The sequence below is a fragment of the Micromesistius poutassou genome, assembly GCF_964030765.1.
Source record: "Micromesistius poutassou genome assembly, chromosome: 18".
NCBI lineage: Eukaryota > Metazoa > Chordata > Actinopteri > Gadiformes > Gadidae > Micromesistius > Micromesistius poutassou.
In genome coordinates, this window is record NC_140288.1 from 15,521,036 (window position 1) to 15,540,069 (window position 19,034).

General features: G+C 45.2%; 1 protein-coding gene across 1 annotated transcript in view; it reads right to left on the reverse strand.

The window, feature by feature from the left end:
* Positions 1–980: 980 nt before the first annotated feature.
* wdr7 (WD repeat domain 7) overlaps positions 981–19,034 on the reverse strand; it is a gene marked incomplete at its 3' end in the record, with an annotated part of 37,467 nt that continues 19,413 nt past the window's right edge. Inside the window, exons 14-17 of the mRNA XM_084482736.1 lie at positions 16,831–17,026; positions 8,540–8,754; positions 1,607–1,840; positions 981–1,298 (exon numbers count right to left, since the gene is read on the reverse strand). Of these exons, the coding sequence (XP_084338862.1) occupies positions 981–1,298; positions 1,607–1,840; positions 8,540–8,754; positions 16,831–17,026 (963 nt within the window). The remainder of the gene's footprint in view (positions 1,299–1,606; positions 1,841–8,539; positions 8,755–16,830; positions 17,027–19,034) is intronic.

A 19,034-nucleotide genomic window follows, 5' to 3' on the forward strand; every position in this document is an offset into this window, starting at 1 on the left:
AGAGACAGGGATTTATTTTATTGATTCACAATCAATATTTTAAGGTACAGGCGGTAAGGAAAGATTGTAGTTTGCATGCTATAAGGTTGTATTACAGTAACCTAAAACTGTTTTGTTTTATTATCATATTAGATGAGACTGCAGTTTCTTTGGTATTTTATACAGAAGAGTACAGTTAGGTTTATGTCTAATAACAGACTGTACCAAAATAAAAGCCCTCAAGAAAGACAATGTCTTAAAGGGCCAGTGTATAGAACTAAACGGCATCTAGGGGGATGGTTTTAGCGGGAATATAATATTCATAAGTATAATTTAATTAGTGTTTTAATTAGCCGCCATGTGGCCTCCATGTTTCTACAGTAGCCCACAACGGACAAACGGCGCTAGAGACAACACGCTTTTAATTCAATCCAAAATATGGGCTTAAAGTGGGGAGGAGGGGGGCGTGATATCCCCATGGACAGACCCATTTGTGATTCTTATTTTGTATCTTTACCCTAAAAGAGATCCTCGCCATCAACACCAACCGCTGGCGAGACGGAGCTGTCGTCGTTGTGTTAAACCAGCCAATAGCGCGCCAGGGGGAAAAGCCAGCTTGGTTATTGGCTCCCGCAAAAACGGATTGAAACTAGAAAGGAATGTATTGCTGCTCTTCTCCAGACCTTCTGCAGAGCGAACTCAAATCGCCGGCAGAATGGGCGGGGCTACCCAGTCTGGTAATTATAGGTATATGAATGTAGTTCACCACTATGAATACAATAAGAGGACTGTGTGTGAGAAACATAAATAGGCTGTTACCTCCGCCCTGTCCAACGACATATACAGGGGGGGTGGGGGGGATGGGATATGCAGTTTGTCGCAATCTGCAGCCTCACATTGTGATGCTCCAGAATCATACACCCTGGGCCGTTAATAAAGCCTGCTCAGAAACGGCCGATACCACAAACAGGAGCCTGTGAGGAAGCGGCAGCGGTGTTGACTCAAAAGGCCTGGTGGCCCTGTACCTTGAAGGTAGGCAGCATGAGGGACATGTGTCCTCCCCTGGAGATGAGGCCGAAGGAAATGGGGCAGTGGGGCTTCAGCATGCCCAGGCGCTCCAGGCACACGGCGTCCAGTCCGCAGTCCAGGCCCCAGGCGTGGAGGCAGGACATGAACAGCTTGGCCGTGTCCATGGTCAGGTTGTACTCCAGCAGGCTCAGGGACTTGGACTTCTCCTCGCGCCTCCTCATCTCCTCCTCCTCCTCCTCATCTTCATCCATGAGGTGCTCCTTGATGGTCTCCTTCATGGTCTCTTTGACCTGGTGGGGGGGGATGTTTGTTTTTTATTCATAGAGCCACGTTTTTACAACAAGCCACTACAAACCACTTTTAAATCCAACCGTACATGACATCATGATGGAGGGATCAGCCCAACAGCCTACAGTGTACTGGGCCAACCTGGCAGGCTGATCCATCCATCCTACATCTGGGTGGACCCCTTGTGAGATCAGCATAGGGTGGAGTACCAGGCCTTTGGATATGACCAGGCCGGCGGTCTGAAATGGCTATATGTACCACAACAGAGTCCCTATGAGCTAGTGGGCTAAGCCACCGCCCACACCAGTACCTGTTTGAAGATCTTGTTGGCCAAGAAGGAGCCCCCCTTGTCGGGCCCGGCCTGGCTCTTCTGGAGGCTCTCTGGGGACACCACGGTGGGGCTGGGCCGCTGCGCCTCCTCCGTCAGCAGCTGGATGATCACCGCCTCCACGTCGAAGAACAGCACATGCATGTCGGGGTCGGTCACGTTGGTCTTCATGGACTGCACCACCAGGGAGTTGTGGGAGTACTTTGGTAGGTTGCCCTGGTAACGAGAGTGGAGGGGACAAACGTGAAGCAGCTAGGAGGCGTTCCTGTCAAACGTGGAATTAGTAGCGCATACTTCATAGGCCCTTGTAGTCTCAGGTTATTGTGATGTCATAATGTGGAACCCCAACCACTATCAATGCTGGGAGGCATGGGGAACAGAGTTAACTACAATGGTTCAATCAGTAGATATAAAGACATTCTGCAGTGACTTGGACTATTTCCTCTCTAAAATATGCTCATTAAACACCAGATATTCCATTCTGCTATGTTTATCTGCCTTATACTAAGCTGGCATCATTCATGACATGATTTCTCTAGGAAACGATAAATTTGAACTTCTTTTGACACAAGTCTTGACATGTGAATGTAATGGTATTTAAAGTGGAAAAAAATAAATAAATAGACAACTACTATTAGTGATACAGTTTCATGTCACACATGAAACTGTCACACCAACCCACCCACTTACTGGTTAGCATGTAAACAAACAGAACAGCATTGGAAGAGAGTGTGTGTGTGTGTGTGTGTGTGTGTGTGTGTGTGTGTGTGTGTGTGTAGACAAGAGGAACAGACAGACGGAGACAGACACAGACGGACATAGTGTCTGTTAGATACAGTTTCTAGTCATAGGGGAAAAAATCCATGGCGACAGAACAAGGGAGAGAGACACAGACAGACTGAAAGAGAGAGAGCGGGTGAAAGATGGAGGCAGACTGGAGACTGGGAGGGAGAGGAGAGGGAGAGAGAAAGAGGAGAAGGAGAGGGACGGACGACTGGAAGAGAAAGAGAGGTGAAGGAGAGGTACAGACTAAAAGAGACAGAAGAAGGGGAGGGAGAGAAGAAAGGAGAAGGCTGGGAGCGGGGAAGGACAGGAGAGAATAAAGGAGGGGAGAGATGCCAGCACAATCATTAGTCTTACACACGCAAACGCAGATGCAGGCACACAGACACACATGCAGGCACACAGACACACATGCAGGCACACACACACACACACACACACACACACACACACACACACACACCTCTTCTAGCTGTTTGCGAGGTCTGATATAAAGGCTGTTAGAGCGGGGGCTGAGTGAAAACATGTTGACGTAATCATGTGAACATCATGTGTGGGAGACACATGATGTTCACGTGATTACACGTTACACATTAAAAACCTTTCTGTGGATCAGTGGTGAGGGCGTTTTCTCCCAGCTGAAAGGTTCTGGGTTCATTCAGTCACCTGTAGACATCCTAGTGCAGGATGTCCTAACCCCTACCCCACCGTTACTCCATAAGGATAAAAGCGTTTCAATATGCTGATATGCTGCGTTTCAATGGTTTAGGATTGAGTTTTAAGACATTGGCGTGCATTAACATTAGAATACATAGGCAGAGGGGACATGTGGATATTTAACGTCTAGGAACCAAGGTGTTTCCCCAGCCATGATCCTTTGTGTGTTTCTGCGTTTCTGCGTGATGGTTGAACACTGCCACCTAGAGATAGAGGAGTGAAACCACAGGAGAGAAAGCCTGTTGCAAATGGTATTATTTTTTGCTTTATTTGTCACTATGGGATTTCTACTCGAAAGAGAATCAATTAGTCAGTTAATGTTCATTAGAGACTTTTGAGAGAAAATATGAGAAAATATTAAATGTGAAATTAATTTGCTGTATCTTTTCGCTGTATTGGTATTAATGACCACTCAGAAAACTGTCTTCTCCTTCTTGTGATTTTCACATTACCAAAGGGAAGAATACAACAGTTTGAAAACCATTTTATGGAGACCATTCCACTGCTCCCATTATAGCCTATATTATCTATCTCCCGCTCTCTCCCGCTGTCTCGCTCTCTCTACCACTAGCTCCCTCACTCTCTCTACCACTAGCTCCCTCACTCTCCCTTTCAGTAGCTCTCTCTACCACTAGCTCCCTCACTCTCTCTACCACTAGCTCCCTCACTCTCCCTTTCAGTAGCTCTCTCTGCAATCAAACAAAGCAACAGACATCACGATAGATACTGACACCACAACATGAGCATGTTGCAAAACACACACACACACAAAGTGGTTTGGGACAATAGCCAGGTCATTTTGACGACATTTCACAATCATTATCTGACACAGGTGCACACACACACACACACACACACACACACACACACACACACACACACACACACACACACACACACACACACACACACACACACACACACACACACACACACACACACACACGCTAAGTGACGCTAAGCGGGTGTCAGTGGGGGTGTGTGGAATCATTAATTGAGTTTATATCAGAGAGGAATGATAGAGAGAAATATATATATATATATATATATATATATATATATATATTTTATAGAGAGAGCAATAGACAAAGACTCAGGAGGAGATGCCAGTGTGTGTCTGAGATTGCTGGTCTTTTGATGACCAAATAACGGTGATTACACAGATACAGCACATACACATACACATACAGCTTTATGATGGCCAACCCACACAGATACTATTCAACACCCACACCTGAATCAGATATTCCACAATAAAAGCCCTATTTAAACATCTGGTCTCATTATAAATGACCGGTTACATATTATGATACCTATGGTGACTGAGTCCCAACCTGCTGGCCCTCAGGGTTAGGATGGGGTCAGACCTCAGGCCTGAGGAAAGCCTTCCCAGGTACAGAGAGTGAGACGGGTTAAAGCCTTCCCAGGTACAGAGAGTGAGACGGGTTAAAGCCTTCCCAGGTACAGAGAGTGAGACGGGTTAAAGCCTTCCCAGGTACAGAGAGTGAGACGGGTTAAAGCCTTCCCAGGTACAGAGAGTGAGACGGGTTAGGGTTAGGGTTAGGGTGTGTAGAGACTGAGACGGGTTAAAGCCTTCCCAGTTACAGAGAGTGAGACGGGTTAGGGTGTGTAGAGACTGAGACCGGTTAAAGCCTTCCCAGGTACAGAGAGTGAGACGGGTTAAAGCCTTCCCAGTTACAGAGAGTGAGACGGGTTAGGGTGTGTAGAGACTGAGACGGGTTAAAGCCTTCCCAGGTACAGAGAGTGAGACGGGTTAGGGTGTGTAGAGACTGAGACGGGTTAAAGCCTTCCCAGGTACAGAGAGTGAGACGGGTTAAAGCCTTCCCAGTTACAGAGAGTGAGACGGGTTAGGGTGTGTAGAGACTGAGACGGGTTAAAGCCTTCCCAGGTACAGAGAGTGAGACGGGTTAGGGTGTGTAGAGACTGAGACGGGTTAAAGCCTTCCCAGGTACAGAGAGTGAGACGGGTTAAAGCCTTCCCAGGTACAGAGAGTGAGACGGGTTAGGGTGTGTAGAGACTGAGACGGGTTAGGGTGTGTAGTGACTGAGACCGGTTAAAGCCTTCCCAGGTACAGAGAGTGAGACGGGTTAAAGCCTTCCCAGGTACAGAGAGTGAGACGGGTTAGGGTGTGTAGTGACTGAGACGGGTTAAAGCCTTCCCAGGTACAGAGAGTGAGACGGGTTAAAGCCTTCCCAGGTACAGAGAGTGAGACGGGTTAAAGCCTTCCCAGGTACAGAGAGTGAGACGGGTTAGGGTGTGTAGAGACTGAGACGGGTTATGATGACAGGGTAAGACTCCGCTACATGTAAACACAGGTCTATGTTTATTTATAGGGTACTGTATGAATACATGCCACGCTGATAGGTTGACCTCTGACCTTTGAGCCAGAGGACAGGGTCATGATGGGATCTACTCCCGTGCTCTCTATGGCGCCCCGGAGGGGATAATCCTCACACTGGCTTTCATTATTACACGCTCTCATGTTGACATTTAAGATGACCACCAACCCTGAGAGACAAGACCACTCTGCTCCATACACACTGCACACACAAGACACATACCCACACAAGACACATACTCAACAAATACACACACACACACACACACACACACACACACACACACACACACACACACACACACACACACACACACACACACACACACACACACACACACACACACACACACACACACACACACACACACACACACAGAATAGCAGGAGGTTTGACCTTTGCTTCAACCCCATGAGGTTTTAATTGGTCTGAGACTGTGGCCAACCGTCTGACCCAGATGACCAGCCAGTGTGTGCCTATCCATCTATATATTGGTGCCACTCAAACATTTTTAATAAATGAATTAATCAAGAGCCAACTACTCTTCCTCCTCCTCCATATCCCCCATCAAAAGCTCTACATTCTAATTATGCATGCGTGCGTGAAAAGTGTATGAGGTGTATGCAGGCATGCAAACTGGTTTGAGGTGAAAAAGGTGAGAATGATGCGTGAGCCAAGGAAAACACAGACCCACTAGGGGGTTCCAGGGTTATACTCCGGGGAGTTAAAAAAAGAAATTATATATAAAAATATTATATATAAAAAATAAATTATATATGAAAAAAAATTCTATAAAAAAATAAATAAATAAATAAAAATTGACCTGCGCACAAATGTTCTTTTTTGGACCTGCGCGCACATCTTTTTTTTTGGACCTGCGCGCACATCTTTTTTTTTGGACCTGCGCGCACATCTTTTTTTTCTGTGCCCCGCTGTGGTGTCGACAGCACAGAGCTCCGGTACCGTTACAGGACAGCGGTGGATTCTTTCAGCTTGTATTGTATTCCAATTTTAGCGAAAAACACACATAACATTAGCTTGAAAGAAAAAACTGTTTAAGGATGCTTATCTTTGCGTAAATTTTGGGATGACTCGTCTGCCAATGACTTCAAGTTGGTTGTGTTTTAACCGGTGATTGTTGCGCCAAACTGTTTACAAAGGGACACTTGCTTGCGACGCAGCGGCCGCCTGCTAGTTGACCTGCCGGGCGGGACGATCAGTACTTCCCCACATAAAGAGCTTAGTTCTGATTTTTTTTAATTTAGTTATCGTCTCGTTTTCGTCAGACTGTAGACCCCCCCCCCCCCACCCCCAATGTTTTCTCCATGGATCTCCATGAATCACACAAGTGGCCAATTTTGTTTAAAAAACAGCGAATTTCGCCGAAAGGTGACTAGTTTGCATGCCTGTGTATGATGTGTGTATAGAGGTATGATGTGTGTATTTAAAGGTGTATGATGTGTGTATAGAGGTATGATGTGTGTATTTAAAGGTGTATGATGTGTGTATAGAGGTATGATGTGTGTATTTAAAGGTGTATGATGTGTGTATAGAGGTATGATGTGTGTGTTTAAAGGTGTATGATGTGTGTATTTAAAGGTGTATGATGTGTGTATAGAGGTATGATGTGTGTGTATATAAGGTGTATGATGTGTGTATAGAGGTATGATGTGTGTATGTGTGTATTTAAAGGTGTATGATGTGTGTGTATATAAGGTGTATGATGTGTGTATAGAGGTATGATATGTGTATAGAGGTATGATGTGTGTATAGAGGTATGATGTGTGTATAGAGGTATGATGTGTGTATTTAAAGGTGTATGATGTGTGTGTATATAAGGTGTATGATGTGTGTATTTAAAGGTGTATGATGTGTGTATATAAGGTGTATGATGTGTGTGTGTATATAAGGTGTATGATGTGTGTATAGAGGTATGATGTGTGTATGTGTGTATTTAAAGGTGTATGATGTGTGTATAGGGGTATGATGTGTGTATAGAGGTATGATGTGTGTATAGAGGTATGATGTGTGTATTTAAAGGTGTATGATGTGTGTGTATATAAGGTGTATGATGTGTGTATTTAAAGGTGTATGATGTGTGTATATAAGGTGTATGATGTGTGTGTATATAAGGTGTATGATGTGTGTATAGAGGTATGATGTGTGTATGTGTGTATTTAAAGGTGTATGATGTGTGTATAGGGGTATGATGTGTGTATAGAGGTATGATGGTTGTATTTAAAGGTGTATGATGTGTGTGTATATAAGGTGTATGATGTGTGTGTATATAAGGTGTATGATGTGTGTATAGAGGTATGATGTGTGTATGTGTGTATATAAGGTGTATGATGTGTGTGTATATAAGGTGTATGATATGTGTATATAAGGTGTATGATGTGTGTATATAAGGTGTATGATGTGTGTATAGAGGTATGATGTGTGTATAGAGGTATGATGTGTGTATGTGTGTATATAAGGTGTATGATGTGTGTATAGAGGTATGATGTGTGTATTTAAAGGTGTATGATGTGTGTATATAAGGTGTATGATGTGTGTATTTAAAGGTGTATGATATGTGTATATAAGGTGTATGATGTGTGTATAGAGGTATATGATGTGTGTATATAAGGTGTATGATGTGTGTATATAAGGTGTATGATGTGTGTATAGAGGTATGATGTGTGTATATAAGGTGTATGATGTGTGTATATAAGGTGTATGATGTGTGTATTTAAAGGTGTATGATGTGTGTATTTAAAGGTGTATGATGTGTGTATAGAGGTATGATGTGTGTATGTGTGTATATAAGGTGTATGATGTGTGTATAGAGGTATGATGTGTGTATAGAGGTATGATGTGTGTATATAAGGTGTATGATGTGTGTATATAAGGTGTATGATGTGTGTATAGAGGTATGATGTGTGTATAGAGGTATGATGTGTGTATATAAGGTGTATGATGTGTGTGTATATAAGGTGTATGATGTGTGTGTATTTAAAGGTGTATGATGTGTGTATATAAGGTGTATGATGTGTGTATAAGGTGGAGGAGGTACCTTGTCCTGGCTGTCGGCAGCCAGCAGGTTGGAGGCCAGCGTGTGCAGCTTGTGCGTGGCCATGTTCTTGAGCGCGGCCAGGCTGCGCCGGCTCATGGCCTGCTTCAGGTTGACAGCCGGGTGGCTGAGGGCATCCACCGTGGCTGGAGCCAGCTCATCACACGCGTTCAGGATCTCCACCGCCGTGATGCCCATCACACAGCGGTCCAGAGCCCCTAATGTAACACAACGTAACACAATGTTACACAGCGGTCCAGAGCCCCTAATGTAACACAACGTAACACAACATCACACAGCGGTCCAGAGCCCCTAATGTAACACAACGTAACACAATGTTACACAGCGGTCCAGAGCCCCTAATGTAACACAACGTAACACAACATCACACAGCGGTCCAGAGCCCCTAATGTAACACAACGTAACACAACATCACACAGCGGTCCAGAGCCCCTAATGTAACACAACGTAACACAACATCACACAGCGGTCCAGAGCCCCTAATGTAACACAACGTAACACAACATCACACAGCGGTCCAGAGCCCCTAATGTAACACAACGTAACACAATGTCACACAGCGGTCCAGAGCCCCTAATGTAACACAACGTAACACAATGTTACACAGCGGTCCAGAGCCCCTAATGTAACACAACGTAACACAATGTTACACAGCGGTCCAGAGCCCCTAATGTAACACAACGTAACACAACATCACACAGCGGTCCAGAGCCCCTAATGTAACACAACGTAACACAACATCACACAGCGGTCCAGAGCCCCTAATGTAACACAACGTAACACAATGTCACACAGCGGTCCAGAGCCCCTAATGTAACACAACGTAACACAATGTTACACAGCGGTCCAGAGCCCCTAATGTAACACAACGTAACACAATGTTACACAGCGGTCCAGAGCCCCTAATGTAACACAACGTAACACAATGTTACAAAGTGGTCCAGAGCCCCTAATGTAACACAACGTAACACAACATCACACAGCGGTCCAGAGCCCCTAATGTAACACAACGTAACACAACATCACACAGCGGTCCAGAGCCCCTAATGTAACACAACGTAACACAATGTTACAAAGTGGTCCAGAGCCCCTAATGTAACACAACGTAACACAACATCACACAGCGGTCCAGAGCCCCTAATGTAACACAACGTAACACAACATCACACAGCGGTCCAGAGCCCCTAATGTAACACAACGTAACACAATGTTACAAAGTGGTCCAGAGCCCCTAATGTAACACAACGTAACACAACATCACACAGCGGTCCAGAGCCCCTAATGTAACACAACGTAACACAACATCAGACAGCGGTCCAGAGCCCCTAATGTAACACAACGTAACACAATGTTACAAAGTGATCCAGAGCCCCTAATGTAACACAACGTAACACAACATCACACAGCGGTCCAGAGCCCCTAATGTAACACAACGTAACACAACATCACACAGCGGTCCAGAGCCCCTAATGTAACACAACGTAACACAACATCACACAGCGGTCCAGAGCCCCTAATGTAACACAACGTAACACAACATCACACAGCGGTCCAGAGCCCCTAATGTAACACAACGTAACACAACATCACACAGCGGTCCAGAGCCCCTAATGTAACACAACGTAACACAACATCACACAGCGGTCCAGAGCCCCTAATGTAACACAACGTAACACAATGTTACAAAGTGGTCCAGAGCCCCTAATGTAACACAACGTAACACAACATCACACAGCGGTCCAGAGCCCCTAATGTAACACAACGTAACACAACATCACACAGCGGTCCAGAGCCCCTAATGTAACACAACGTAACACAATGTTACACAGTGGTCCAGAGCCCCTAATGTAACACAACGTAACACAATGTTACAAAGTGGTCCAGAGCCCCTAATGTAACACAACGTAACACAATGTTACAAAGTGGTCCAGAGCCCCTAATGTAACACAACGTAACACAATGTTACACAGCGGTCCAGAGCCCCTAATGTAACACAACGTAACACAATGTTACACAGTGGTCCAGAGCCCCTAATGTAACACAACGTAACACAATGTTACAAAGTGGTCCAGAGCCCCTAATGTAACACAACGTAACACAATGTTACAAAGTGGTCCAGAGCCCCTAATGTAACACAACGTAACACAATGTTACACAGCGGTCCAGAGCCCCTAATGTAACACAACGTAACACAATGTTACAAAGTGGTCCAGAGCCCCTAATGTAACACAACGTAACACAATGTTACAAAGTGGTCCAGAGCCCCTAATGTAACACAACGTAACACAATGTTACAAAGTGGTCCAGAGCCCCTAATGTAACACAACATAACACAACATCACACAGCGGTCCAGAGCCCCTAATGTAACACAACGTAACACAATGTTACAAAGTGGTCCAGAGCCCCTAACACAACACAACACAACACAACACAACATCACACAGCGGTCCAGAGCCCCTAATGTAACACAATGTCTCACAACGGTCCAGAGCCCCTAATGTAACACAACATAACACAACGTTACACAGCGGTCCAGAGCCCCTAATGTAACACAATGTCTCACAACGGTCCAGAGCCCCTAACACAACACAACACAACGTTACACAACGGTCCAGGGCCCCGTTTCCCGATAACGATGGATCCACGCTCGTACGATGCATCCACGCTCGTACGATCCATCGTACGATGGATCTCACGATGCATCGTTACTTTTTTGCGAGCGTTTCCCGAAACTCCTCTTAACATGAATGCGCGTGCTCTGCTCTTACTGTGCGTTCACACCAAAAGACACTTTTCGCACGAACAGGCGAATGTTGCCGCGCGACAAATCATAATCTGTCGCTGTGCATAACTGTGTGCATTGAAACTAATTTTGTCGCGGAGCGTTTTTCCCGCCAACGGTCCTTCATGCATTCATCCTTCATTCAACCATGGCCGAGATAACCACCATTGCATGTCTGTACCTGTTGTGGAAGAGGGAGAGACGTCGGAATGCCCGTCGTTTATGGGTTAATAATATAATCCGGAGGCGCACACCGCTTTGTGCCGTGATATTATCGTATATATTGTAGTGAATGTCACATGCATATTCTTGCATAATTCACCTTGTGTTTGTGTGTGTTGTTCTACACACTGTTGCTTAGCTTTTACGGTCCGCTGGCCCTTTAAACGTCTGGTGACGTATGCCTGACGAGGGGTTTGTTGTGTGACTGTGTGTGTTCTGGTTCATTGATTAAACGAGTTACGCAGTCGAGGCTCAACGTGCGAAATTGTCTCGCGTCCTTCATTGCAATTTCCACAATATTATATTATATAGATATTTATATATTATATATATAATATCATATAATATTATATATAGAGCTCCAGGAGTCGCAAACGGCAACAATCACTTTCTCCTCCAAGCTGCGGTTCACTGCAGAGTGCAGGGAACGGTTGGCCCAGCCGGTTGAACGGTGATTGGCTGTTTTACGTTACTTCACCCACGTTACCCACAGGGAGTGAACGCTGATTGGCTGTCTCACGCGAATGCCGCGTCGCGCCGTTAATCACATCTTGTCGCAGGTTTGTGCAACAACAAATTTCGCCCGATTTGCATCTCTACGTTAACTTTGTATTGAAACGTGTTGCGCCGTCGCGTTTGGTGTGAACACACAGTTACGACGTCGTAGGATTGTAGCTGTCTACTGACACGGTGCTGAAATGGGCTCCGTAGGAGGGGGAGACGCAAGAATGTTGTTGGATTAAACTATAGTTTGTGGCAGCAAAAAAATATCTCCCCATCAAGGCCAACAGCAGAGTAGCCTGCGAAAAGAATAGACTAATATGAATGCTACAAATATTAAAACACAATTGATTAGGTCTAGGCCGACATATGCTATATCAGACCTAATCCTGAACGCACCGTGCGTACATTGTTTCACAGCATTTTCTCCCCTGAAATTCCATATTACAAAAATAAAAAATAGCATGTGTCTGTGTGACAACTATAGCATTTATTTTAATGTGCTGATTTCTGAAACATGCTTTGCGCCGCAAAGAGGGCAGACTTTCTCTGATTCTGCAGAAGGTTTCATTCATTCATTCAGTGATTGGCGTGCCCCGCACTCTAGAAACTTTGGTGTCAACATTAAAAATGCAACGTTCCATTCATTCATTATCATTCAAACACAGAGGCATTGACACAGCTATTGCTGTTGCTGGTCTAGATCGATTCCTGCCCATATTGTTGGGCAGGGGTATGATGATGTGGGCAATGTAAGCGGGAAAGGCACGCATCGCAGCACAGTTTCCCGCAGCAGTCTACGTTCACTGCAGAAACCACGCTCTCAACTTGGCGATTGTGCACTCCACTAAGGTCAGGGATGTTCGTAACTGTCTAGACACGGTCCAATAAATGGTGAACTTCATCACAGCCTCACCGACGCGCCTACAGTGCTTTATGGCAAACAATCGCAACAAAAAACGCCTGCAGAAATTATCCGACACCCGCTGGTCTCAGCATGATTCATGTAGGCTACAGTATGTCTTCTGTCATTGATCAATATGCGGACATTTTAACCACGACGGTTGAATTAAAATCAGAGGGAGACAGCAAGTGCCGCTCGCAAGCGACCTCCCACACGAGCAACGGAATAATTTGATTTTATTATATGCCTTGTGATAGGGTTGCCTTGTGACGTGGCGTTTCATCTGTACATTTATTTTTGGAATTTTAAATTGCTGCAATAAATTATATTTGTGTTGACTTGTAACATGTCTCTGTCTTTGCTGTCTAAATCTAACAGTAGTCTACGAGTAATATATATGCGGGAACCACTGTTTTTGGGGTATTGCGAAATAGCGCCAGCTGGACATTCAGTGGTATTGGATGTGTTTTAATAAAACACATCCAATACACGGAATGTCCAGCTGGTGACTCCACTGAGGCTATAGTAACGATGCATCCTAGTGCTCTACGATGTCGTTACGTAACGATGCTTTCAGGAAACGGTCCGAAAATTCTGCGATGATCGTACGACGGTGTTAACGACGTTGTTAGGCTAACGATGCTTTCGGGAAACGGGGCCCAGAGCCCCTAATGTAACACAACATAACACAACGTTACACAAGGTCCAGAGCCCCTAATGTAACACAACGTAACACAACGTTACACAAGGTCCAGAGCCCCTAATGTAACACAACATAACACAACGTTACACAAGGTCCAGAGCCCCTAATGTAACACAACACCAGAGACACATCACAATACAACTTTCATAATATACCATGACGATACAACTATCATAACATAACAATACAACTATCATAAGATACCATGACGATACAACTATCATAACATAACAATACAACTACCATAAGACACCATCACAATACAACTTTCATAATAAACCATGACGATACAACTATCATAACATAACAATACAACTACCATAAGATACCATGACAATACAACTACCATAAGATACCATGACAATACAACTACCATAAGATACCATGACAATACAACTACCATAAGATACCATAACAATACAACTATCATAACATAACAATACAACTACCATAAGACACCATGACAATACAACTATCATAATATACCATAACAATACAACTATCATAAGATACCATAACAATACAACTATCATAATATAACATAACGTAAAAGTACAACTATCATAAGATGACATAACATAATAGTATAACTATCATAACATGACACAACATCACGGTCTGTCTACTGACCTGGGCCCCGTTTCCCGAAAGCATCGTTAGCCTAAGTGGCTCATCGTACAGTTTTCACACGTTTCCTGAAAGCATCGTTGCGTAACGAACGTTGTGAAAACCCTCGTAGCTAATGAGGGCTCCAGGGGTACTCGTAGGGCGCTAAGAGCATCGTTACCTTAGCCTCAGTGGAGTCACCAGCTGGACATTCAGTGTATTGGATGTGTTTTATCACATCCAATACACGGAATATCCAGCTGGCGCAATTTCACAATAACCCAAAAACAGTGGTTACCGCCGATATAGTACTCATAGACTACTGTTAGATTTAAACAGCAAAGACAGAGACATGTTAGAAGTCAACAACATAATTTATTGCAGCAATTTAAAATTCCAAAAATACACGCGCAGCCAAAATCAAACCGATCAAACACCACGTCACAAGGCAACCCTATCACAAGGCATATAGTAAAATCAAATGATTCCATTGCTCTTGTGTGGGAGGTCGCTTTCGAGCTGCACTTGCTGTCTCTCTCTGATTTTAATTCAACCAAATGTCCTCATATTGATCAATGACAGAAGACATACTGTACATGAATCATGCTGAGACCAGCGGGTGTCAGAGAATTTCTGCAGGCGTTTTTTGTTGCGATTGTTTGCCATAAAGTACTGTATGCACTTTGGTGAGGCTGTGACTACTCTGCTGTTGGCCTTGATGGGGAGATAATTTTTTGCTGCCACAAAATATAGTTTCATCAAACAACATTCCTGCGTCTCCCCCTCCTATAGAGCCCGTTTCAGCACCGTGTCAGTAGACAGTTACAAGCCTACGAATGTCTTAAGAGCAGTGCATGCGCGTTCATGTTCAGAGGAGTTTCGGGAAACGCTCAATTTTTTTTTACGAAGGTTCGAAATATCCTTTGTGAGAATGATCGTACGGACGTGGATCCATCGTTAACGGGAAACTAGGCCCAGTGCACTGACAGGGAGATGGACATGTGACCAGCCTTTGATGAATGTGACTCTATTAACCAGCCCTGAGCTCGCTCCACCTGCTTGTTATTTTGTAGAATATTTGCTGATATTACTCTTTAGGTGAAACACAGAGACAAAGAGAAATATATAGAGACTGAGGAGAGAGAAAAAAAAAAGGAGAGGGATCGGAAGTGAGGTAAGGGGAGGTAAGAAAGACATCACTTGAGGTGGAGGCCCATAGACAGCAAAGCAGAGAATCCCAGCACCAAGGATATCATTACACCTCTGGGAGCGTCTGTGTACCAGAAACGGACGACTGTGAGAAATTGCCCAATTACAATCCAACGCCTGAGCACACACACACTCTTCTTAATTTCACACTTAGCTACCCTGCAATCTCCAAGCTCTGCAGTGCACACGCACACACACTCCCACGCACACACACTCCCACACACACACACTCCCACACACACACACTCCCACACACACACACTCCCACACACACACACTCCCACACACACACACTCCCACACACACACACACGCACACACACACACGCACACGCACACACACTCCCACGCACACACACACCATCCCCAGCAGCCCCACAGAGCAACACATTATTATTATTATTATTATTATTATTATGAGAGATTAGCAAAAGGCTTTGGTGGCTTTAGCTGCCACACTAGTGCGCCTAAGAAGCTGCAGTACATCATTTCACGGCATCAACTAACGGCTGCTAGTTAGCTCAACCACGGTGAAGCTACAAGCCATTACACCAGCAGTGGCTGACGATAGTTAGCAACACTGCTATGAAGCACCACTACATTACACCAGCGCCTGTGCTAACAGATGCTAATTAGCCAAAGGAATCTCTCCTATAACGTCCTGCTGCAGCGATAGGAGGGTTGTTGGTCCAATTCCCTGCCTCATCCTGACAGCTGAGATGCCCTTGAGCACGGCACTTCAACCCTAACTAGCCCCTTGGTGGGCAGCTTGTAGCGTGTGGAGGAGGGGAGAGAGGAGAGAGGAGAGGTGGTGTGGAGAGGAGAGAGGAGAGAGGAGAGGTGATGTGTAGAGGAGAGGGGAGAGAGGAGAGAGGGGAGCTGGTGTGTAGAGGAGAGAGGAGAGGGGAGAGAGAGGAGAGAGGAGAGGTGGTGTGTAGAGGAGAGGGGAGAGAGGAGCGAGGAGAGAGAGAGGAGAGAGGAGAGAGGAGAGAGGAGAGGTGGTGTGTAGAGGAGAGGGGAGAGAGGAGAGAGGAGAGAGGAGAGAGGAGAGGTGGTGTGTAGAGGAGAGGGGAGAGAGGAGAGAGGGGAGAGAGGAGAGGTGGAGAGGGGAGGGGAGGGGAGAGAGAGAGGAGAGCGGAGTTTAGGTGTAGAGGAGAGGAGAGAGGAGAGGTGGTGTGCAGAGGGGAGAGGAGGTGTGTAGAGGAGAGAGGAGAGGAGAGGGGGAGTAGAGTGTGAAGGAGAGGTGGAGGTCGTCCACAGGTATACTGAGAACATGGCAGTTAGAACCCAGAGCCTTCCGGCTGGGGGTCCGACACCCTAACCCCTCGACCGCCCTGCGCTCTCACCGGTATCCATCTGCCAGACGTAGACGGAGCCGTCGGAGCAGCCCACCACGAGGTAGTCGTCGGCGGGCCGCCACTTGATAACCTGGATGGGGAAGAGGTGTCTGGACGCCAGCATGATGCACTTCCTCTCCCTTAGACTGAGCAGCCCCACCGAGTGGTCGCTGGCCACCGAACAAACGCAGTGCTGCACCCGTGTCTGTAGGGGGCGACGAAGAGAAGGGGAGGAAGAGATAAAAGGGGTGACATCAGGAGAAATATGCAGTGTGTTGACGGCTTCCTTAATGAAGTCTGACTGTAATAGGTCACGTTTTGTTCTCTTTACCTAACAACGTCACAAATTATAGATTCCTGCTTCAATGGTATTAACAATGAAATCACAAAGGACACAAAAGTCCTACCAACGCTTGCATTTAATGAATAGGACTGTGGTGTGTGTGTGTGTGTCTGTAAACACAACTGACTATAAGGATATTGTTATTAATGCCATCTCCATAGATACAAGAAGACATAACCTTTAATTATTGTTTCCCGCAAAAAGACCATCAGCAGACTTCAGCCAACTCTGGGTGCTCCTAAATGATGTCATTGTCTTTGACACCTAGTGGGCAAGTGCCCAGAGATGAGGTTCCTTTACGAATTGTAGATTTACGAATTGTATTTATAGAAAGTCTGCATGTGTAAAATTATATCTTTTTACATTGAATGCGATTGTTGATTGTGAATTTTGCAAGTACAAACCACACTGCTGATTTGGACTTTACACATGCTGCCATTTGTCCAGGTCACCACGGACATTTGACATAATAGCATAATAGCATAATAACAGCCATTTCACATATGGACGTGCATCCGTCTGTTCTCCGTCTATTCTACGGAGGTGCCGTATATGTGAATGACATATCCTGACGTTGGACCTCCTGAAAAAATACTACCTCCAAGGTAGTATGTTCTCCGGAGGAAATGCTAATTACCTCATATGTGAATGAGCAGTAGGATGTCAGCATTTCACACCAGTTGAGTGGGCGTGTTGATGACGCTTCGGTCTACGTTTGCATGTCATTGAGTGGCACCCGCACCCTAATCGATAATCAGCCTATTGCCTTTTGTTCGCTGAATGGTTTAAAAAATATTTTTATTATTATGTTACACTTCCTGCTGTCGGCTCCCAGACCATAGTCGAGGAGCACAGAAGCGACCATTCTGCTCTGTCGATTCTCTCGGGAGTAACTTTGACCGGCAGTGGGTCTGCTTATAGGTTTGAATATGGTCAGAATGAAGCGGCCACCGATTATTGACAGGCTGTGTACTTTATTCTTAGTTTCACTAACTTTACAGTAGGGCCTACACGTTTGCACAGACACAATCAGACTCGTTCATTACCTCACTAAACTGACATACGCTACCACTCGCTCTCCTCGCTCGTCCACACACACACACACACACACACACACACACACACACACACACACACACTCGTGCACACACGCGCTACTCTCGTAACAATTATTATTGACAGTTAGCTGAACATTATAGGGTCCCGTCCTTCCACTCCCTGTTTTCTCAGTTAAACACAGAAATCAACTACATTTGTCCCAGTGTTTGTTAGATGTGAAATGAAGCCAAAAAAGACGCCCTCTTCCTCCAGTAACGCAGTCGTTCGCAACGCCTTTCTTGTTCGTCGTTTCTTCTATTTGTCTGTAACTTATGCTCCAGTCTTTCATCAATCGATGCGGATGTTGTGGATGCAACGGAATATATGCATCGCTGCAGCAACATTTAATATGATCGCGATGAGTTCTGCCTGCGCGCTGTCTGCGGTCAAACCAAAACAAACCCGATCCCGCCTCTTGCGACCCTACGTCATATGCCGCCCCTTGCAAGCCCACCCCCCTTAAGCAGCCGGAGATTCTACTGACACGATCTCCGCATATCGGGCATCAAGTGTGAATAAGTGTGAATGACCCTCACGGTCGAACCTCCTGCTCCACAAATGTGGAGAAAAGACGGAGGTCATATGTGAAAGCAGCTATTGTCGGCGGAGGTAACAGCCTATTCATGTTTCTCAACACAGTGTTCTTATTGCATCCAAGTGGTAAACTACCATCATAGACCTATAATTATCACTATCTGTTAAATGTATTGATCATCCATAGTGGTTAACTACCGTCATAGACCTATAATTATCACTATCTGTTAAATGTATT